The sequence below is a fragment of the Corella eumyota genome, chromosome 4, assembly GCF_963082875.1.
Source record: "Corella eumyota chromosome 4, kaCorEumy4.1, whole genome shotgun sequence".
Taxonomy (NCBI): Eukaryota; Metazoa; Chordata; class Ascidiacea; order Phlebobranchia; family Corellidae; genus Corella; species Corella eumyota.
The window spans coordinates 7,802,766-7,825,667 of record NC_137493.1 but is presented as its reverse complement, the minus strand read 5'-3'; the positions used below and the strand labels follow the sequence as shown (position 1 = coordinate 7,825,667).

Sequence of the window (22,902 nt, the reverse complement as noted above, 5' to 3'; positions counted from 1 at the left end):
TGCCGCAAATTAGCTACAACTACTGTGCCACATTCTTACAGAAATCGTTTGTTATTGTTTTGTTTTTAAAAGCTCCTGCTTAGAAACAATTTACAGTAATTATACAATTAGATATATCTCTAATATAAATTATTTAATATTAGTTAATATGGAGAAAGAACAGGAAGATGTTAATGCAAACTGGCTTAATGCGCACAACGATCCTTTGGCGAGACTTTACACATTTTCATCCTGCTTAACTCTCGCTGATTTAAACGGAGACGGGGATGGAAAACTGGTTATAGCTGATCTAGGAACTGGAACATACAATATGAAAATCAAGGTATTAAAAGGAACATCTGTAGTGCAGGAAAACACCCTTCTAGACCTGCCCACAGGAGTTGTTACAGTTTACATGGACCTAAATGAACCAAGGACGCCTGGTGTCGTCGTTGCTTCTGGGCCGTGCTTGTTTGTGTACAAAAACATGAGACCTTACTACAAATACAATCTACCCTCCCTAAAAGTCCAACCTGAGGAGCAAGCTTTATGGAATCAAGTAAGAAATGGTGATATCGATGTAGTTACACTGGCTGAGGCTTTGAATACACTTAAAATGGAATATCAGTCGTCTGCACTTACTTCTCACACTTTACACTTTTTACAAATCGACACAGACGAAAAAGCTCAAAATTTTATTGAAGAACGTAAAAACATGCATTTAAAACGAGAAACGATTATTACATGCGTGACGACAATGAAAAGATCATTAGCCGAGGAGGATGCAATATCATGTATTGTAGTTGGAACTGAACATAGGCAACTTTACATTATTGATTCTGAAGCTTTTACACCACTTAGATTGTTTGAATGTCCCAACATTCCTGTAATTATTAATGTTTCTGGCATGTATGATGTTGATTTTCGCATATTTGTTGCTTGTCGGGACGGTAAAGTTTACTTTTACAAAAAAGACTTTACAGAGGCAAAAGTCATTCTAGAAATCGACTCTCAAATTGTCGGCATGGAAAGAGTGTTTAAACATATCGTCATAGCAACGATGGAACAAACCTTAGCGTGTTATACTGTAAAAGGGAAACAGCTGTGGAGTGTTGACCTACCTGCAAATGTGTTGTGCACTGCACTTATGGACCATAAATCTAAGGGATTTAAAGCAATCGTCATTGGTCTTGCAAACAAAGAGGTCAGAATCTACAGGGACAAGAACCTGGTTGATACTATTTATTTAAATGATCGGCCTCAAGCATTAAGTTTTGGTCGCTATGGCCGTGAAGACAGCACTCTGGTTGTTGTTCTTGCATCAGGAGCTCTACAGGTTTTAATAATGAAAAGAACAGCAGAGTATTCTGAAAAAGCCACACATAGAGGCCCGCCTAAATCTCAAAGAAAGAAAATCAATGTCCCCAAGAAATCTCAGTTGTATGTTGACCAATCTATTCATGAACGTGAGAACTCAGTGGCCATGTTTCAAAGCTTTCAACACGATTTGCAACTCATGAAATTAAATGTTGCACAGACCTATCTAAAAAGCATGCAATCAAGCATTACACCAATCTCTGACAACCCCGATCTTCCTCTGAAGCTATCTGCAACTGTACAAGGAATAGGTCCAGTTTTTCAGATGATTCTAGCTATTGAAAATACAGGGTGTCCAACTTCTACAGATCCAAAACTAGTGATTGGAATCAAGCTTTTGTTTAAATATCCTGATAAGATCTACACTGTATCTCCTCAAATAATTAATCTCCCGGCATTGGTTCCGAGTGTTTTGTACAAATTTGTTGTTCGAATCGAGTGTATAGCATCTGATCAGCCCACACAAGACACAGTAACTGCACTTATCGTACAAGATGGAAACTCGAAACCAATTGTGACGGCAAATATTTCAATGCCAGTTTCTGAGGGAGTGGTGGTGGTTTGAGAAGTTTTTTAAAAGAAAAAATAGTTCAATATTTTTATTCATGTTCTTAATTCAAATTGTATTAACTTTTGTTCATTGTTTTAGTTGCATTATGTTTACACTGTTTTCTGTAGGTTTTAGTGCTGTATTATTTTTTAAAATCATTTTTACAAATTACAGTTCAATATTTTTGGTGTAGGGGCCTATTAAATATTTCTAATACTAGTAAATAATATAAAATGACTGTGAGTATGTGACCAATTCTTATTTGCACTTGTTATATATTTAATTTTAAAATACAGTACAACATTTTTAAAAACCAAAATTAATTTGTTTAACCTTTTAATTTGTATTTTTTTTTAGTTTTAGATTAATTGTTGTAAAATGTGCGGAAGAACTGCTTGTACATTAAACCCTGACTCAATATCCAGAAATTGCAGGTAAATACCCCGCTATTGTTAACTAGATGCATGTTAAATTTAATATTAGGATTAAATAATAGTTATAACAAGTTGTTGTTGGTTTTTTCTTAGATACCAGACTAAAGATAGTAAACCAAAAGACCCAAAATGGGTACTAAACAAAGATAAATACACCCCTGGGTATAACAAAGCCCCACAGTCTTTCTGTCCAGTTTTGTTGGGTGGAAATCACTTCAAAGATTGCCGAGATAAATTGGAAGACGAAAATGTTTGTTTAGAAGAAGGAGAAAGAGTTTTGTCAGCAATGAAATGGGGTTTAGTACCAAGTTGGATTCAAGGTGTTTTTTTTAATAAAAAATGCTAGATAAAAAAAAATCGAAGAAGTCAATTTTAATATTATTTGGGTTAAATTTGCGATATTTACAGGAGGCGGTAATGACAAATTAAGTTACAACATGAACAATGCACGAAGTGACACTATGCTCGAAAAACGATCATACAAGATACCCCTACGCAAAGGCCAACGATGTGTTGTGGTGGCTGACGGGTTTTATGAGTGGAAGAAGACAGATTCGGGAAAGCAACCTTACTACATTTATTTTCCACAACCAGGTTATTATTTAATTATCAGTTGTTTATAACACTATTATTTACTACCCTATAAAATAACTCACTTACCCCAGTATTTGTACTATTGTAAGAAATAGTTGTTAAATTTATTAAGACAAGACAAGTTAACAAAAATTAAGACAAGTGTTTTTAAATATTAGATTATATTATATATATATGCTAATAGAAGCTGTTACATATTTTAATTTAGAAACCAACATTGAAAATCAAAGTAACACTGAATTAACTAAAGCAATTGATAAGGAAAATAAAAAGAAGTCTGAAATAACAAATGACAAAAATAGCAATGATAATGAAAATAAGGACAATATTATAAAAAATATGTTGATGATGGCGGGCATATTTGAAAAGTCTTTTCAAGATGGAAAGGATTTATATTCATATACTGTTATTACTGTTGATTCACACGAGAGCTTTGCCTGGTTACATCATAGAATGCCAGCAATGCTGGGTAGATTTAAATGTTTGATTTTTCTTATAAATTTTTGTATTAGGCAACAGGAGAAAAATTTTTAACAAACTTAAGAAATTTTTTTTATCTTTAACTGAAATAAGGCATTTTTTGATTGTTAGAATCTGCATTGTATATATAATTATAAAACTACAAAAAGAAGATCTTTAGTTGCTTAATACTTAAATAAATGTTTAAAGTATTGTTATGTTTGCTTGTGGCAAGGATCGAAAAATAATATATTTTTAATAAAACAATTGTTTACCAGCGCGATCAGGCTGAAAAGTTCCCCTACATTAAATTTTTTTCCTTCTATCTGAAAATTTTCACTTCATTTATATTTCAATATAGAAAGCGAACAAGAAGTCCAACTTTGGTTAGACAATGAAAATGTTTCTCTTGACAAAGCACTGGAAGTGATTAAACCAAAAGATTGCTTGCAATGGCATTTAGTTTCAAAATATGTCAACAATTCAAGAAATCAAGGCAATGAGGTATTTTTAATACTCTATTTATTTTTAAATAAAAAAATGATTCAATATGGAATTAAATACAAGAATACAACAGTTTATTTCGGTATTTAACATTTTTTATTTTTAAAAAATTAAAAAAAATTATTTTATACAAAATTTTTTTTTTTAATTTAATTTAAAAACAATGATTGTTGAATTTTAAAGTAACAAATTGGTGTAGACTCCGTCTATAAGTAAACATTAAAAATATTAAGGTCATTTTACAACATACATATATACCTATTTTGGTTTTAAAGATTCCATACAAAAATATCAAAAGCTTCTATTTTATATTATATACTCAGTGCACAGCTGAAGTAGATTTGGAATCCCTAAAACTGGCAGAAAAACCCAAGCCAGCTCCCGAGAGTAAAAACATGCTAAAGTGGCTTAAAAGTGGAGGATCGCCTAAAAAACAAGATGTTTTCGTGAAAACGCCTTCCTCAAAAAAACGAAAAAATGTAGCAACAATGGATAGATGGGTTAAAAAAGAAAAAAGATGAATGCTTATCTTGTTTACAAGCAAAAAATACCAACAAACTGCTATTTTTTTTTTTATATAATTTCCTATATGCCCTGATTTAAACCCAAACACTGCCTTAGAAAATAAATTAAATGTTATGACAGATTTAAGTAATGCACTACAGTTACGTAAGTGTTATATAAATTTAGCAACGCAGCTTAAAATAAAACTAAACCACTAAAACCAAAGTTTTACAAACAAATCATATAAGATTGCAAAAAAGTTCAAAAGAGTGCAACATTTAGACAGTTACGTAAGTTAAATGTTTTGGTTTGGGTTTAAACATATGTAATATCAACAGATAAAGAAGACATCAATAGGATTTTTACAGTTAAATTTGTATTGCATAGGTCATGGAACGAACTCTTGAAATTGCGTGTCTAGACCCTGTACCGCCAAAAAAGATGAACCCGAGATAAGGTGATCTTGTCTTAAATATAACCTCACTAGCTAGGTGCAAGTTCACTAGGTATATTTTAAATTTAGAATCAGATATTTTTATTCGTGTGCAAAAGTGATGACACGATCCTTATTTTTACTAGTCGTTAGCTCGCTTGGCATCGTAATTATTGTTATGAAGTCGCAACTTGCCATTAATATTTAATAGTAACATCAATAATAGTAGTTTTATTCATTTTGCTTCATTATATATTAAAAAAAAAAACAAGGAAGGCCTACAACACTTTTGACTGTTGGTTTATGCTCCAGCATATTTTGTTTGTGTTTATGCATATAAGCTTAAACTCATTTTTTTTAATCATGGCATCTACTAAGTTTCGTTTAAAACCGCTTGTACCTGACTGCAATTTAAATTTCTTTTAAACAGAGCAGCCTACAACATTTTGTATTGCAATCAGGGGTTTTGGACAATTAACAACTCAGTACTTGATACTTAATGTAGCGAACATTTATTGTTTGGTAACAATGCTAAAAACAAGAGTTTTTTAAAGGTTAGCGGGGTTTACCGCGCATCGTACATACGTCTAATTGTTTTGTTTACATTTACGCATTACACTTGCGCGTTTACACCACCAAAAGACAGCATTCAAGCAAGCAGAATTTTCTAAGAAACGCGCGGCCAGACAACCGGCAATATGCTACATGATTTGATTTCTTACTTAAGATTTACGTAGATATGTGGTGAAGGAGCAAAGTCTATTTTGTGAGAGAGCAATTGCTAATCTGTGGGTGACTTAAGGCTCTGGTGAAAAGCGGAAGGCTGGCTGTCAACTTGAAGCATTGCTTTGTAATGTTTTTATTTGTCTTATGTATATGCACATAATTGGTCGGTCGTCTTTATATAATATATTTAAATGAAAAATACCGAGATAAAAATGAAGTTGTGAAGATATGTCGGGTCTTTGAATGTATTCATAAAAATGCCCCTTTTCACGCATTAGGGACTTATGTTATCTTTTATCGCATGTCATTTGCCCGCATGAAGCGTATTTTAAACATACGTGACTTTTTGGTTTGTTTAAAAAAAAACTGAAACCTGTATGTCTCGTGATAACATTTTCTTGGTTTTCTTGAAAGGGATTTAATCTTGACAAAAATAACAGGTTTGTAAATAACGAAACCAAATTTGTTTAGGTTAGTTTGTCATGATAACATTGCCGGATCTCCGGTGAAAACCACGGCAATAACATATCAATGTCGAAAAAAACGCCTAATTATCCTTCTCCCTTTGATTAACAGCTGTGTTTTTATTGCCATTGAAACTACAAACCTGCAAAATCTTGCATGTGTGCTGCAATTTAATAAAAAAAACTCATATTAACCTCAAAGAGAATTTTTGTTTTCAAATAAAACAGTTTAAGCGTTTTGGTTTAATTTCAGTTGTTGTAGTTGTTTAATCTATAAACCTCCAATGTTGTAAATTTTTCTTTAATAGGATTAATTATCCAAAGGCAACTTCGAAGGTTAATCTAATTTTGTTAAAATATGTGACTATAGAGTACGTGCATTGTCATCCAAATTCGGCGAGATCATCTGAATACCTATATAAAAACGGGTTTTCGATCTTAATCAAAAGTGTTTGAAATTGTGTTATCAACGAATTTTAGCTGTTTCTTTTGACATTGTAATTTGCCTTTCACTTTCTTATTAACGTAAGTGTCAAAATGTAGGATCAAGTAGTGTTATCGCCAAAATCGCAGTTTTTAACATGGAAAATTTTTATTGATTAATTTTAAATTTTTCTTTTAAGTTTGCTGGTTTCCTTATCTTCATTTTAATATGTTAAGCGTGCAAGAATGCAAAACGAAACCACCAAGTTTTTCTTAATTTCTTTTCAATAGGTCACGTAATGAAATTGGTTATGAACTAAGGTGCTTGCGAAATTGTAAGATCTTAAATGTTAAAGCAAAAAACCTTAGAATAAGGCGAAAAATACTTAAAAAAAACTTACACAAATATTTATTTATTTATACAAAAAAATATTTTAACACAACTTTTTATTCATAGTTTTTTGAAAATTATATTATTTTATTTTTAACCCAATTTTTCGCTTATAATTTTTTTTAAATTTCGATTTATAATAAAAATGGTTTTTATATTTTTACTGGTTAATGCACTTGAAACATAAATTAAAAAAATGACTAACTTTAAATTTAATTTTAAAATTAATACGTTTTTTAAGTCGCGAAAAAAAGTTTTGCGGTTATTTAAAAGAGATAAAAAGACTGAAGAAAATGTTCAGTTGTACTTTTTTTGTCGAAATGTTTAGGTACGTACAAAAACAAATACATATTTTTGAGCTTTGAAATTAAAGTTAATAATTCTAGTATGTTTAAAACTTTAAAATGCTGCTTTAACAAATGCCAGAAAAGGTGTTGTTAGCATATAGTGTTATATAGACAAACGCAATCCATTTTAAATATAATAAAGTGTTTATGCTTTAATGCTTTAAAAAAGCTTTATATTGAAAATAAATTGTTTATATTTTTTAAATATTTTATTTAATTTAGGTCTTGGGTTAAAGGCGGGCGCGCAAACGTTTTTTGGGGTAAGTATTATATATGTGGTAAAATCGACGTATTTTTTAAAGACTCCGCAAACTTAAACTTTTAAATAGTTTTAGTTTTAAAATGGTAATATATTACCTTCTGGATTCATTTAATTAAAACTCAAATACTATGTTTAGTGTCTTTGATTGTTCTTTTTTCGATATGTTCTGCCATTAATAGTTGTGTCTATGTTCGATCCTGTCGTGAGCTTCATTTGCTGCAATTATCTGTAACCAGGTCGAAAAAGGTAATCGAAGAAAGGCTGTTTAAAAACCTCGTAAGTAATAGCTTTTAATATTTTACATAAAACTAAGTGTAGATAGCATACAGTTACATACGATTGCAAAAAACGTGGCTCAAGCTATATATTTTAATTGTCTACGTTTATTTTAATTCTTTAAAGATTACTTTAAATTCTTTTTATTTTACAATTGCCGTAAAACAAAATATTAAATAAATAAAAAGTTAACTTAAAGAACTATTTATCAGACAAAGTTACTCATTCAGCTAACGCCAATTTTTGTAATTTACTCTCAGCCTACGGTATTTTTGGTTCATTTGTTATGCTTTTGTCACATGGCGAAGTTAAACCTCATACCAATGGCATGTTTAAAAATAATTGTGAATAAATTCCAAGGTGGTAAGACTTTGTTAAAGTTTAACATTTTTTGAATTAATTGGTAAATTTTTATTGCGCATTGGTATGCCTTACTATTTTAGACAATTCTTATCTAATTAAACTATAATGCCGTTCGGTAAAAAAAAATTTAACGAATTTAATATAAAATGTCTTTTGTTTACGTAAATAATAGAAGCTGTCTTATTAATAACTTGCATATGAAAATTTACAGTTATTTAAATGTATGACTTAAAAAATAAAAAATTTTTATAAATTATATCTTTCTTTATTTACCCAATTAACTGTGTTTAAATATAAGACCAGTTAATTATTTTTTGCCAAACGCTTGTTATGTTAATACTTATTTGAATAAAACTTTTATTGTTATTAAATAAATAATTGTTTTAATAAATTTATTAGAATCATATTACAAACTATACCCATACGAGATACCAAACGGAATCTGTAAGTAATTTTTGTGGCATAAACTGTTAAAGAAAATTGTAAAAATTTACAAGAATGTAAACATTTTTAACTTTAAGAATAAGAAACAATTCTGATTATTTAAAAATTGTAAAATGTCAAAAAATTAGGTAAAACTTTACGTTTATTACAGAACAACACCGGTACAGTCAAACACAACTGTCAGCATTTAAACAACGACTGCAGTATTATTTATAAGTAAGTCACTTAAAAATATTGTAACGTGTTGATAGTCTTGAAAACAGGTTAGATATAAAAAAATTGTAAAATTTGTTTAATTTTTTTGGTCATTGCAAATTTTTTTAAATTTTTCTACTGTTAGTAGTGATTTTGTAAAGCTTATTGTTTGAGTTAACTTTACAAAAGTTGCATCTCTTTACTTTTACAGTCGAACATTTTTTGGAAAATTGTAAACTACAAAATAATTTTTTTTTAGTAAAAACGAGACTCTATGCGAGGGTGCACGAACTATATGCCGATCAATGAAATTTGGGTGGAAGACTACGGTAAATTTATAAAAACTGTTTTTATTCTCTCATTAATTTAATAAAATTTAATTACTACATATTTAGTTGTTTGAAATAACTATAAATTTAACAAGAAATGATTTTTTGTGTATAAGGTTTATAAATTTTGGGTCTCTAAGAATATCTGATTATACTTGTTTTTTATCTTTTTATGTGAATAATTTAAAAATGTGTATATTGAATAACTTACGCTTTTGGTTTTGTATACATACTGTACACGATCTAGTCCCAATAACCTTATATTGTGGGATACTAATGTAGAATAATGTATATACAACATAGCAAACAGTAACAGGCCTTAGGCTGACTACAAAAATTATGCCAACACTAAACATGTTAATAATTTAATTAAACCTTTTAATTATTAAGATATTTTTTATTGGAAACAGTTACTTAACGAAATGCATTTACCTACTTTTTTAATATTAATACCAATTTTTTTTAAATAGGCCTAAGTTGTGTGATTTTGTTGTGATTTTTTTAAAACAAAATGGCAAAATATTCCTTTTTTAATGTTGACCCTGCAGAAATGTTAATTAATTTACAATTCACTTTTAAAAATCAAACCAATTTTTTTTGAATATTTTAGACAGTAATAAGCAGAAGCCAAATTTCCTACAGAAAAACTTATTATCTCTTGGTTTGTATTTAATTTTTCAAATTTTATGTTATCATTTATAAAATTAGGCTTTGTTAATAAAAAGTTAGTTCTATTTTATGTTAAGTGTATCTCTTTTTTTTGTTTTAGTCTAAAATTGGCAAAAATTTGAAGAATTTGCTTACCATTTTTTCAAAATGTAACGAAAAAATATCTCAGATAAAAGAAAACTGCAGATGTCATTCTTTTCACCGATCGGGAATTAAACATTTAGACTTTTGTAAACCTTTTTAAAACGTTTACACTAGCTTAAAGCTTAACTATTCTATGTAGCATTTATATTTGATAATATAATTTGTTATTTTTATGAAATAACAGGGATTTTTTTGTAAATGATAATACAAACGTAACGATAAATGATTTTACTTTTGCCGCTAAACGATAATTAATTTTTTTTTAATAATATTCGTGAAAATATTTTATTTTTTGATTGTGTTGTTTTATTAACAATTTATGTATTTTTTTTAAGTAAACTAGCGCTTTTGGAATTTTAATTATGTAAAAATGTGCAATTATTGCGACGTTAATCTTTAAAATATTAGGTGTGCTTTTCAAATATACACAAAATGCCGTAAGTTTTCTGAATATTACTTAATATATTTATGTTAACATGGCCCTATTTTTTGTTGTGTTAAAAATTTGTTATCTTTTTTAAATAAAGCATATGCAAATAGCGCAAACCAAAATCATGTATTATATGGCTGGAGCGCAAATAAGTCACAATTCTCATCGAAGAATTTTTTTTGGTTTTTATTTAAAAAAGGCCGCTGAACGTTTCGAGTTTTCGTTTATTCTATTGCAATTGTTAACAGACCAAGATAGTTCACGTGTATATATGAGTTTTTTTTAAGTTTTTAACGAAAAATTAGAATTTTGATGTGGTAATGTTTTTCAGACAGAGTTGTTTGGGACAACACAGAATTATTTCTGTATTTGGAAAAATAAATCGCAACCTGTACGTGTACCTTAACGTTATAGTTTGTCAGTTTGTTGAATTAATAAACTAAATTTTTTTGCTGCAACTTATAGGCTGAATTAGGGGTAGGCCTATTTTATAAATAAAAAAACATTTTTTTAAAACTATTCCATGGAAAACAACTTTAATGGTATTATGTCAACTGTCTCAAAATATGTAAACATTTCGGCGGCAAAAAAGATTGCCTTTCCACTAGTTATTTTATTGGTTTTATTGCAAAGCATTCGTCATTTTGATACAGGTAAAATTTTAGTACCAATAACTATTTAAGTACCAATAACTATTTAAAGTTATAAATTTGTTAATTTGCTTGTAGAGTATTATCCTACAAAAAGTTTGGGATTAAAAAAGTGAAGAAATGTAAAAACCCTAATAATAACAATAACATTATGCATTAATTATCACAATTATAAAATAATAGTTACCAGTCATTCAAAATAAAGTGATTATCCAGTCTGAAAAGTAGGGCAGTTTTTGATGAGATCTCGTGCGTGCAAGCGTAAAAATGGCGTGACTGCGCGTGCTAAAATTTTTGGTCTACGCGTACATGCGTGATTTATTTTTGCGTGTTTTACCTAAATTTGGCTTAAATATGCTTCCACAAGGTGTCAGTATTGCGCGTGAGTGAATTTTTTTTAAAACTAGGCGTGCAAAACGTTAATTTCAGGCGTGCATTTTTTTTACCGAAAAACATCTTGTGCGTGCACGCTGCCCTACTTTCCAGACTGGGTGATTATAGAATAAAAATTTTCATATATGTAACTAGGGTTTATTCAGGGTTACAGTATAAATATAAATATTAAAGATATAGGCCAGTCTGGAAAGTCGGGCAGTTTTCGACAAGATCTCGTGCGTGCAAGCGTAAAAAATGACGTGACTGCGCGTGCATGCGTACAAAAATTTTCGGTCTACGCATGCACGCGTGATTTATGTTATCGTTTTTACTTACATTTTTTAGACATCAGGCATGCAAAATGCTAATTTCAGGCATGTATTTATTTAAACGAAAAAAATCTTGTGCGTGCACGCTGTCCTACTTTCCAGACTGGAATATAGGCCTATACAAAAAGTAGTGGAGATCTTAAAATTAAAAAGTTTGTCAAAAAGTACAAGTGATTTTTTGGCAGTTTTACAGGAAATTAAATCTTTAAACAAAAAAATAGCAAAACTTTCTATGCTAAAGAATTATTACAAGTTTGATATTTTTGCTGATAGTCAAAATGCACATATCTTAATGTACAAACAGGCACACTAATCTTAATATTTTGAACTATGTAATATTAAATGGGGTTAGTTTACTAATTGACCCCAATTTCACATTTTAAGTACACTCTATATAAGGACAATGTAAATTTGAAAAAAAAGAGGCTATGTATATAGTATTTATATAGCCTATATGTATATTGTTTTATTAAAAAATGTATAGAATTTTTGTTGCTTTTTATTTTGTTTATCATTAATATTGTGATTTATAGCTGATGACAATTGTGAAAGGTTGTTGCAGAGAGGAACTCTGGTTGATAAATCTGCATGGCAACCATCAGGATGCATGATGCACAAATATAACATCAAGTAAAATCCTTTAAAAAGTTTTGATTTAACAATGTTTTTTTTTTAAATTTTAAAACATAATCTATAACCTATTGTTTCTATGCTAATTTCTTATGCGTATATATGTTTAACATGTTAGAAATGTTAACTTATCTTACTTTTAAATCAGATTTAATTGTTACTTTTTAGTCAAAGTCTGAAGTGTTTTCAATATACTGTGGTTGCTTTTGTTGGGGATTCTAGAATGAGGGAATTGTTTTACAGTTTTACCGATCTTCTGTCAGAGTCAACATTTAAAAGAAATGTAGAATATGTAAGTTTTCTTTTTTTTTAAGTTTTATTTTATAAAACATGAAAACTTTTACCTAGGTTTAAACTTGAGTTCTGTAAATATTATTTTTTGTAAGTTTTGAATTTAAAAGGTGATTTTACTTTACAGCATTCAGATGTTATTTATAATGCTGATAATATACAACTGGTAAGTTTGCTTACTTTCAAGTTATTTTCGAAACAAAAGATAAATTTTATTACAATAAATGTTATTGTAATTGCATCAATTTAAATATATATATATAATTTTTTATTTTAGAAATTTTTGTGGTACCCAGAACCAAATTCGTCGATGGTTGACTTATACAAGAAATGGATTGAGGTAAGATTTTTTTAAAACTTAATATTTGTATAATTTAAAGGTTACTTTTACAAATCATTCAAATAAAAACTAAGTCGAATAGTGTTATGTGAACGAACTTTATACTTTTTTATAGGATCCAGATAATGGTCCGGACATAGCTGTACATTCTATTGCCACAGTAAGTTATATGTTTTTATCTAAAAAAATAAAAAAAAACACGAATATGATATTTTTCTTAAATTTTTTTTTTTTTTAGCACACTATCAAGCGTACTGAAGGTTCTGATAAAGGACTCGATGAATACAAACTTAACCTCACTTCTTTTATTCTTCCTCTTATGCAACAATATACTAAATCCAGTAATTCAAACCTCTATTGGATGATGCAAGGTAGAAAATTATAAAAATTTTTGTAGTTAAAAAAGTTTATTAAAAGTTTATCTATATATAACAAAGCTTAGTATATGATGTTAATGTATATATTTAAGAGTGTGTCAAACTAAAAGGCTCATAAATACCAACATCTGCTGTTTGTGCTGCATTGGTAAATTATCATATGCTATTCAGTTTCGAGTTACAACTTTATTGTGACAATTAAAATGCAGCTTATTGGCAGGCAACTGACTATTTAATATAATATCCTGTTGTTATTAGGCTGCCAAACAATATTTTCTTTGTAAATTAAATTGTATATTTATAGCTTGTTATTAAGTCCTTAATTAAAACAAGTACAGTAATAAAACTAAATTATTAATTAGATTTACTGAACACTTAATATGCCTATCGTGTTAATGTTATATACTTACACTGTATTGCTTATTTACAATATGTTTAAAAAATGAAAAATTAATAAAATAAATTGTTGCATGTATTTTCGCAGAGCCAGTGGTACAAGAAATGCTTAAACCAGAAAGGCGATTTATAACCAATCTTGAAATATTAAAATACAATGAAGCGGCAAGGAATATATTTAAAACACATGACGAAGTTATGTTAATCGAATCAAACATTGAAGTTGCCAAACAACTTATTCAAAGCTCAACTGATGGATTGCACCTTGGGCCCAAGACTTTAGAAATAGTAAGTATTTAAACTTTTGTGATAAAATTTTGCAAAGTGAAGACTTAGAATGTAATAGCTTAAGGCTATACTATTCAAGAAATTGTTTATATATTGCAATCTAATATTTGTAAGAGAATAACATTTTAATTGTGCTGTGATAATATAAATTTGTAATGTTTTGCTGTATATTTTAAATAAGTCTTTTATCTACATAATTCATCAAGATTAAGTATGGTTTATTAACAATTTATTGTCCTATTTAGCAGGATGTAATAAAATACTATAGTTTAGTATACAAACATAACCTAGTCTGACAGTTTAATATTAAACACAATCAAAATAGCATTTATTCTCCTTTATTATTTTTTTTACCGGTTAAAAAAATAATTTAAGTATTGTACTTTAAAATAAAATATTTTTATTTAATCTTCAAGTATGTTCATATTAACATTTTTTTTTTATAAATTAAAGGATGTTCAAATTTTACTCAACTTATTTTGCAACGATATAATCGAACCAACAGATGGAACATGTTGTCAGAAGCCCTCACCTCTCACTTTCTTACAAATTATTTCCTTGGCTTTTGGTGTTATTTTGTAAGTCCATCACCTTAGTTTTAAAATTCAAACTAAAATTTGTTCAAAGTTAAACAAATTTAAAAAATAAATATTGCATTTGATGTGAATAGATATGTATTCTAATAATAAAGAGCACATATGTTACAAAGCAAATTAACATGAAAAAGGAAGGCTAACCCACATAATGATAATAAATAGGCATTATTACATTTTCCTTTATTTTGATTTATTAGTTCTATTACGTAGTTCCCATTTTATCGCAGCGTCATTGGTGCTATCATAATTAGCTGCTTCTGCAAAGTGGAAAAAAGTTCAAACCCAGAAAATGGTGGAATATCCAAAAAAAAACCTGAAAGTCAATCTTCGACTATTAAAACTCTTGTAATAGCTGCAGCAAAAATGTCCCTTATATTATTATACTTCTATATTTGTGATAGGCAAGTATTGGTAACACCCATTTGTATGCACTTGACTATGCTAATATATATAATACAACTTAAATACAAAATTATGAATTCTTTATTATTTAATGCTAATATGTTCTTTGATTATTTTATTTCTGTTCTAAAAAAAAAAGTTTTTCTTACAAAAAGTCCTATTTAGCGCTTTAAGTTAAATTTAGACTTTAGCATGTCGTGGACCATAAAATCAACATTCAAACTTAATCATTTAGAACGGATATATTTATGAAATCAAACAAGCATTACACCCACATTCGTTTCTTTATCCCACTTCTTTATGTTACTTTACTGGGTGTGTTCGGAATTGATCAAGTTAAACAAACAAACTTTTTAAACCGGGATCAAACGGACGAATGGAAGGGATGGATGCAACTTCTTATACTTATTTATCATATTACTGGTGCATCTATTGTGAGTAATTTTAAAGTAAAATAAAATTTTTAATAAATTCTTTTTTACTGGCGGCTTTCCAAATTTTAAAGCTTTTAATAATCCACTCTATTAAAAATGGTTAAATTTAAAGATTGTTGATTTTAATTGTAGTTGATCAACTTTTCAAACCTGTTTATTGTATTTAAAAGTCAATGCCTGGTTGTTTAAGTTAGATTTAGATACTATCAATCTTACAACATTAATGCTTACATGTTATTTGTTATCTGTGCTTGTTTAAGAAATTTATTATATGTAAAAGTGTTATTTCCAAGTTTGACTTAAACTTTCTTGTACAGATATTTGTCTATTTTAAATTACTTACAACTTTTTAAAAATTTTTTATAGAATGTTCCGATATACATGCACATTCGTTTGTTGGTGTCCATGTATTTATTTATGACTGGTTACGGCCATTTTTCGTACTTCTGGAACAAAGGAGATTTTAGTCTTTATAGAGTGTTTAGTGTAAGTAAAACCAAAACCCTTAAAAATTTTAATGGTGGTTTAAAAAGATGAATTTTGTTGTACTAAGAATTTTTAAGTTTATTTTTCAACAATTGGAAAATAATAAGGTCCTGGGTTCGATCAACGAGATCCTACTTCTATGCTGTTGGGCCCTTGAGTAAGGTGCTATAGACAATATGAACTTCTGCTTAGCCAACCCTTGATCAGCAGCTTATAATTGTTGGGTAATAATAATTTCTAATTTCTTATACTGCCAAAGGCACCTTGAGACTGGGTCAGGGTAGCTAATATTACTCTGCGTTTAGCCTTTCCACATCAAGGACATATAACTGCAAAAAAAATGTGTAGCTGATTACAGTTCAACTCAAAATTAACCTAACCTGATGACAATTCAACCCTTAAAGATAAAAATAAATCAAAAAATTTGTTTAGGTAGAGTTTTTATAATTTTTTTTTTAATATAGGTTATGTTCAGACTTAACTTCTTAACAGTCCTGTTGTGTATTGTGATGAATCGATCTTATCAGTTTTATTATTTTGTGCCCTTATGTTCGTTCTGGTTTCTTGTACTTTATATTTCTATGGCTATGTGGCCAAGAGCTGTTGGAACCAAAAAACAAACCCAAGATAGCACTACAAAAGCTGGTTTGTAAACTAATACTGTGTTTTAAAAAGTTTTTTTCTGTTGAGTTAAAAGTAGTTATTGTTAATGTTAAATTATTAGGCTACTATAGTATTGGAAAGAGCATTTTACTTCCTGTTTATAATATGTTAACAATATTTTAAATACCATGTTTAATATACAATGATATCAAAATAAACCGCTAAAAAAATTTAATATTAGGACATTTTTTCTTCATGCAGCTTGCCGGCATATGTTGAGATAGTTCCTGGTAAAATTTTAAATTCAATTGTTTTTTGTTAGAGGGAGTAGTAGAATTAGAGGAAGTTTTACAAAATGGGCCAACTCTACGCTCTCCAACGTTTATCATGGGATTCAAATTACTTGCCCTATTTATTGGAATTGTGTTGGTCTTCTATTCACAAGTATTTATTTTTGCATTGTTAATGTATAAGTAATTCTATTTCAACAATTAAGGTTAAACCATGTGTTCTTTATTAACTTGTTGTTAATTATATTGACATATTACAATTCAATTATGTTTCAGTCTATATTCGAGTATTTATGTTCATGGTGGCCAATAATCAAATTGTTTGAGCTACCACCTGGTTCAGTAAGGGAATGGTGGTTTAGATCTCAACTTGACAGATTTGCCATGCTACATGGTGCTCTATTCTGCTTTGCTTACATTATTTTGAAAAGGTAAAAACACAATTAACAATAATGTCTTTTTTTTGTTTTTATGTTTTTTTGTTAAGGCTGCTTTTTTATTTTCAATGTATTTTTGCTATGTTATTTATTTAATATATTTGTTGCCTTTTTCAACCGGTCAAATGTTATAGATTGTCTATACTTGATGATTCAAAACAAGGTTGTTTGTTATCAACCAGAGCCTCTTTAGTGACAGTCACAGCATCAATATTTATTATAGTGGTGAGTACCAGCACCAAATAAGCAAACTGAAATTTTACACTAAGCTTACAATTTATTACCACAATAAATTTTATTTTAAAACAGGCTTACACAACATGGGCAATGCAATGTACTAGTAAACAAGATTGTAATGCAGTTCATTCATATGCATCTATGTTACCAGTAAGTTTGTTCATGCATCTATGTTACCTTGTTATCCACATCACATAGTACTTTACTTTTGGTATTGTATAAATTTTATTATTATTTTTTAGATTACAGCATTTATTTTGGTACGAAATATACCTGGATATTTAAGGTCAGGTTACAGTGCCTTTTTTGCTTGGTTTGGCAAAATATCATTAGAGGTAAGTGTAACAATTCTTATAAATTTTTGACTATCTTTTTTAATAAGATTCCGACAATATAATTGTGGTTTAAATACTTGATATTATTTTTAGTTGTTTATTGGTCAGTATCACATATGGTTAGCAGCAGACACAAAAGGAATTTTAGTTTTAACATCACCTGATTGGCCTACTCTAAATCTAGTAGTAACTACTTTTATTTTTGTGTGCGTGGCACACGAAATTAATGTTTTAACTGGTATTTTTGCAAAACACGCCGTCGGTACAGCAAGAGAAGGCAGCAAAGTAACTGTGATCAGAGTTTTACTTTTGATTGGTATTATTGTTCTTTTAATGCTAGTAAATGACTTGACAACTTTGTCGTAATGATTAGTTTTAGACTCTGTAAAATTTTATTTAACTACTCTTTGCTTTATAGATTTTGTTATATGTTATATATTTATCATTGTAAATAGGTTTGTTTAACTCTTTTATATACTTCGTTGGTGTGGTATTGCTAACCACACTACATGAAGCATTATTGTTTTGTTTTGTATTTTAAATGTCTTTTTATCCCAGTTCCTATTGTAGTTTTTTTTGTTGTATTACTGTTTATAAAAAAAAATTTTCTCATTTTTTGCTGTGAAATACACAAGTCATGCATATTATAAAAAATAATCAATTTTTTCTTTTATTTTTCACCTCTTTATACAATTTTTTATTATTTTAAAAAATTTGTGGCGCTAAAAACTCTATGTCATTGTATGTACAAATTCAATTTTGCATTTTTTGATGTCTTTTATAGTAGGTCTATAGTCGACTAAAACACTTTAGTTACAATTGTTTTTAGATGTATGTGGATTTTTTTTAATTAAATATGTTTTTTTTTTTATTTGTATAAAAAATATTTCTTGAGTATTATTGATTAATATGTTGTTTTGTAGGAAATTCTGATACTAACTTTAATTTCACAACTTTTTTAACTTGTCCCAAATTATGTCTTGTTTTTAAAAATGTTTGTGATTTTTATTTTTAAAATAAGTGTATTTACATTATGTTGAATTTAATTCTATGCATAAAGTTGTTATCGAAATTGAAATTTATCAGATCTTAATGACAAATCGTGTTTATTTTAAACTATTTTGCACCTTGGTAAATATAAGTTAAATTTATTGTTATAATTATTTTGTAGTGATCTTTCGTTTGAGAGATTCAATAAATCTTTCAAATATTATGGAAGTTACTGTAGTAGCTTAAAATGTGGTTTAATGATAATAAATTACAAGTTAAGGTTCTGTATACCATAGATGGAAAAAAGTTTTAATATAAATATAGTTTTAGGTATATCTCTTGAGAAAAATTAGTTTTGTTAAAAGTGAAAAAATTTGGACAAGGCTTTTATACATGTAATTTTCCCAAACAACTATTTTTACTTTTTTTAGCCAGCAGGGTATTACTACAGCTGGTTACAAAAGATTGCAGCATATAGCAACAACATTTTGTTAAAGTACCAATTTCTCTGAAGAAACAAAGTTGGCAATATGCCTATACTAGCCATTTTGTATTAGCAAGGTTAAGGTTAAAAGTAGTAATATTAAAATAAGCAATTTGTAGACTAAGACTATTCAATACCTTATAACAGAATTATAACTTAGGATGCCTAATTTTAAACTTAAACTGTAAAATAAATTTTTTTATTACGCTAATATTTTTATATAAATTATGTCATGCATGTTTGTATATATACATAATGTAATTTCTAGGCCTGTAACGGTACTCATCAATTCCCTACTCTCGCTGTCAAAATTTTGAAAATTAGGGGAAACTCTAGAAAAGGTAATTACCCTAAGCAGCGAACTCCGTTACCATAGAAATCGATACAATTTATTTTTTAGAACGAAAATGCGTTTTGTTGCACTATAAATAATTCGTCATGGCTACAGATAGTATTCATCCATTAGATTCAACTCAGCGTATTCATTCTAGAATTACTGGAAAACTTTATAAAGGTAATCATACGTATTTTTCAAGAAATATAATCTTAAATTATTAAAAGACAGTTTTATTAGAAGCTGTTGCAATCAGACAATTTAATGTTAAATTATCTTTAGGTAATATTATTTTGTTACATCCAAAAATTGCTATAATTTAACATATCTTGATTTATAAGTCATAAATCACAAATCTTACATAACCTCAAATATTTACACTAATCACTAATAAAACAATCTAAATAAACCTAACATTTTTTTTGTATATACTTTATCCTCGATGTGTGAAAGTCGAATGTGCAACATAAACATACAGTAACATTAGTTACACCCATTCTCAGGTTGCCTGTGGCAGTTTGAAATATTATAGATTATAATCCGATAATTATTCTGCTGATTAAGTACTGGCTCAGCAGAAGTTAATACCGTTTATATCTCCTTACTCAAGGCTGCTACAGCATGAGAGCAGTGGGGATTGAATCACAACCTTATATGTGGTGTAGCAAGTGTTTTTACCACTACACCACGCTGCCGGTTATATCCCAGCATAACTTAATTTTGAGGGCATGGAGGGCACATATATCCCAGCATAAGCTATTTTTTTTAAACTTAGCCTTGTGAAATTAATGTGACTGTTGCCAACTAAAAACTAACACCCTCTTTTTGTCTGAAAGCTTGTATTTACTTTAAGGTCATGGCATAACAGCAGCTTCCGCATCAATTCCTAGTAAATATCAAACTGTTGTCACTGACAATTCTGATAAAAAAGGTTTTCGGAGTCAAGCAAAAAGATTTAGTGATGATTATTATGTTGTAAGTAATTTTAAAATTTTACAAGATGTGCTATAATTAAGGCCTTTTAGTTTTTTTTGTAATAAATATTTTTAATCTGTAATAAATTTTAAGTGTTGATCTTTTTTAGAATGATATACCAGGGCCAGGTAATTATCGATGTCCCCACGGTGAAATAGAAAAAATTTCGACCTCATTTTCTAAAAAAGGAACAGGCAGTTTTGCATCGAAGGTGAGCAAGAGTTTTTGTCCAAAATAAGTTTTAAAAAACTTGTATTTATCAATTACTTAATTTAAGTTAAGAAAATGAAAAGAATTTTATTTTATTTAAAAAAATTACTTTTTAAGTTAGTGTTATTTTAGACACACAGAGCGCAAAGATCTTTAGCAAGTGCAACCCCAGGTGCTGGTTCTTATAATCTACCATCTTATCTATCAACAAGAAAAGAGTTCAACCGAGCCAACTCTAGTTCATTTCACCAGAGAATTGCTGTAACAAAAGACCCTGGATTTTTAAAAGGAAAACATCATGGGCCAGCCCCTAACCAATACAATGTAAATAAAAAATGTAATATAACTTCAATTAGTTAATATAACTAGTATAAAGTTATTTATACCTCGTAGGCTTTGGTGTAATAGTTAAGTCAAATACAATATAAAACAATATTTTAGCTACTTGACTTTTTTTGTATACACTTAGTATTTAATTTTACTATAACTACTAGTTTGTAATTTAGCCGGCAGCGTGGTGTAGTGGTAAGAACACTTGCTGGTAGCGGGGTGTATTCGGCCGGCAGCGTAGTGTAGTGGTGAGAACACTTGTTACACCACACATGAGGTCGTGGGTTTAATCCCCACTGAAAGTTCATGCTGTAGCGCCCTTGAGTAAGGCGCTATAAGCGGTACGAACTCCTGCTGAGCCAGCACTTAATCAGCAGCATAATTATCGGGCAATTATAATCTATAATATCCCAAACTGCCACAGGCAACTCGAAACTGGGTTGGAGTAACTAATGTTACTCTATGTTTAAGTCGCACATTCCAGTTTTCCACATCGAGGATAAAGATATATACAAAAAAAATAATTCAAATCTTAACAATAAAGGTGAAAAGTTCCAGTATTGGAAAGAATTATGGAGTAAGTGCTGAAGCAGCCTTTAAATCCCAAACTAAAAGACAAGGAATAAATGTTGGAAGTACTAGAATACCTTCACCAAGTGAGCCCATGTTGTAAACTAATAAAACTTTACCATTCTGTAAATTAAGTTTATCGTTCTGTAAATTAGCCATTATTGCAAACTTTCTAAATGTTGTTGTCATGTTATATCGAATTTTTTGACTGTGTTTTATTTGTTAGGTCATTATAACATACGCAGTGGTACTTTTACCTCAAATAAAGCTCCAACATCAAGTTTTAGTTCGACAACGAAGCGTCAGTTATCAGACAAACCCCAAGATGTGCCAGGACCAGGGACTTATAAACCCCATGCTCCCATTTCTACCCCTACTAAGCTAACATTTTCGTAAGTTTTTATTTTATTCATTTATTAATAAATTAAAGTGAGGTATATCAATTTTTATTTAATTTTTTGCTTGCATAAAAATTAATTTTTAATTTTGTCTCTTTGGAATCTTAATATATCATTGTTTTTTATCACAGAAGGAAACATTACCTGTGTATAAGTGCCCCTGCCATGCCATTACCTCCACCAGTTGAAAATCCTGGCCCCGGTTCATATGAGCTAGTTGATTATGATGGACCTGCAAAGCACTACATGTCGTCAGGTGTTTTTGTATCTAACACATCAAGGTGGACATTTGATCGTCATTTACAGGCAAAGGAAAATCCTGGACCATCTACTTACAGACCTGAACGTGTTGGAAAGCAAAGCTTTATTTATAATGCGCAGAATAGATGGATTCCCTTATAACTATTTTATTGCACTTTTTAATGGTCTTCTAAAATCACTATTGCTTTCGTTACGTTTCTTTATTGTTAGTGTACTTACTATACGTAAATTAAAATAAATCTTTAAAATTTCAACATTTAGAAAAAGAAAATTTTTTTAATTAAAGTTTGTATTTATATAAATTTATTTTATTTCAGTTATAAATATTATTGTTTACTGTCGTTGCCAACAGGAACTTGTTTAATGTTACAAAAATATTCTTGTTTAATGTTACAAATTTTTTTTTTTTGCAAACATTGAGGATAAACCTTAGAACTATCAACGACGGGAATTTCCCATATTTTGCAGGAACGACAAAATTAAATTTTAAAACAAATTCAGGGAGAAAACTAAAAATTAGTTTCCAAGTTATTTAGACATGTAAAAACCTAAAAAAA

General features: G+C 29.0%; 5 protein-coding genes across 6 annotated transcripts; all 5 read left to right on the top strand.

Annotated features, from left to right (window-relative positions):
• The first annotated feature begins 52 nt into the window (after positions 1-52).
• On the top strand, positions 53-1,928 carry LOC145749661 (BBSome complex member BBS1-like). The gene has a single exon (XM_082565488.1). It carries the CDS (start codon positions 149-151, stop codon positions 1,919-1,921), a length of 1,773 nt encoding a protein of 590 aa, XP_082421614.1. The 5' UTR covers positions 53-148; the 3' UTR covers positions 1,922-1,928.
• Positions 1,929-2,195: 267 nt separating this feature from the next.
• Positions 2,196-4,586, top strand: LOC145749662 (abasic site processing protein HMCES-like). Of its 2 annotated transcripts, none has more exons than XM_082565490.1 (6): positions 2,196-2,340; positions 2,434-2,660; positions 2,749-2,934; positions 3,143-3,403; positions 3,755-3,897; positions 4,221-4,586. In XM_082565490.1, the coding sequence occupies exons 1-6, from the start codon at positions 2,285-2,287 to the stop codon at positions 4,416-4,418; spliced, it is 1,071 nt and encodes a 356-aa protein (XP_082421616.1). In that variant the 5' UTR covers positions 2,196-2,284; the 3' UTR covers positions 4,419-4,586. The 2 variants fall into 2 exon arrangements, with proteins under 2 accessions (XP_082421616.1, XP_082421615.1); XM_082565489.1 differs by having other exon boundaries at positions 4,173-4,586.
• A 2,572-nt stretch (positions 4,587-7,158) lies between these two features.
• LOC145750736 (uncharacterized) lies at positions 7,159-10,270 on the top strand. The gene is made up of 8 exons (XM_082566818.1): positions 7,159-7,166; positions 7,408-7,445; positions 7,584-7,723; positions 8,486-8,530; positions 8,682-8,746; positions 8,985-9,054; positions 9,665-9,715; positions 9,824-10,270. The coding sequence occupies exons 1-8, from the start codon at positions 7,159-7,161 to the stop codon at positions 9,965-9,967; spliced, it is 561 nt and encodes a 186-aa protein (XP_082422944.1). The 3' UTR covers positions 9,968-10,270.
• Positions 10,271-10,767: 497 nt separating this feature from the next.
• On the top strand, positions 10,768-18,587 carry LOC145749514 (N-acetylneuraminate (7)9-O-acetyltransferase-like). The gene is made up of 19 exons (XM_082565299.1): positions 10,768-10,950; positions 12,185-12,281; positions 12,450-12,573; positions 12,700-12,738; positions 12,850-12,912; positions 13,028-13,072; positions 13,151-13,283; positions 13,774-13,973; positions 14,427-14,551; positions 14,797-14,970; positions 15,207-15,405; positions 15,772-15,891; positions 16,356-16,536; positions 16,817-16,938; positions 17,061-17,215; positions 17,356-17,446; positions 17,531-17,608; positions 17,701-17,793; positions 17,887-18,587. The coding sequence occupies exons 1-19, from the start codon at positions 10,821-10,823 to the stop codon at positions 18,157-18,159; spliced, it is 2,442 nt and encodes an 813-aa protein (XP_082421425.1). The 5' UTR covers positions 10,768-10,820; the 3' UTR covers positions 18,160-18,587.
• A 1,066-nt stretch (positions 18,588-19,653) lies between these two features.
• LOC145750501 (O(6)-methylguanine-induced apoptosis 2-like) lies at positions 19,654-22,593 on the top strand. Its single transcript, XM_082566553.1, has 7 exons — positions 19,654-19,781; positions 20,455-20,576; positions 20,686-20,787; positions 20,919-21,110; positions 21,661-21,772; positions 21,913-22,078; positions 22,216-22,593. The coding sequence occupies exons 1-7, from the start codon at positions 19,706-19,708 to the stop codon at positions 22,484-22,486; spliced, it is 1,041 nt and encodes a 346-aa protein (XP_082422679.1). The 5' UTR covers positions 19,654-19,705; the 3' UTR covers positions 22,487-22,593.
• The last annotated feature ends 309 nt before the right edge of the window (positions 22,594-22,902 follow it).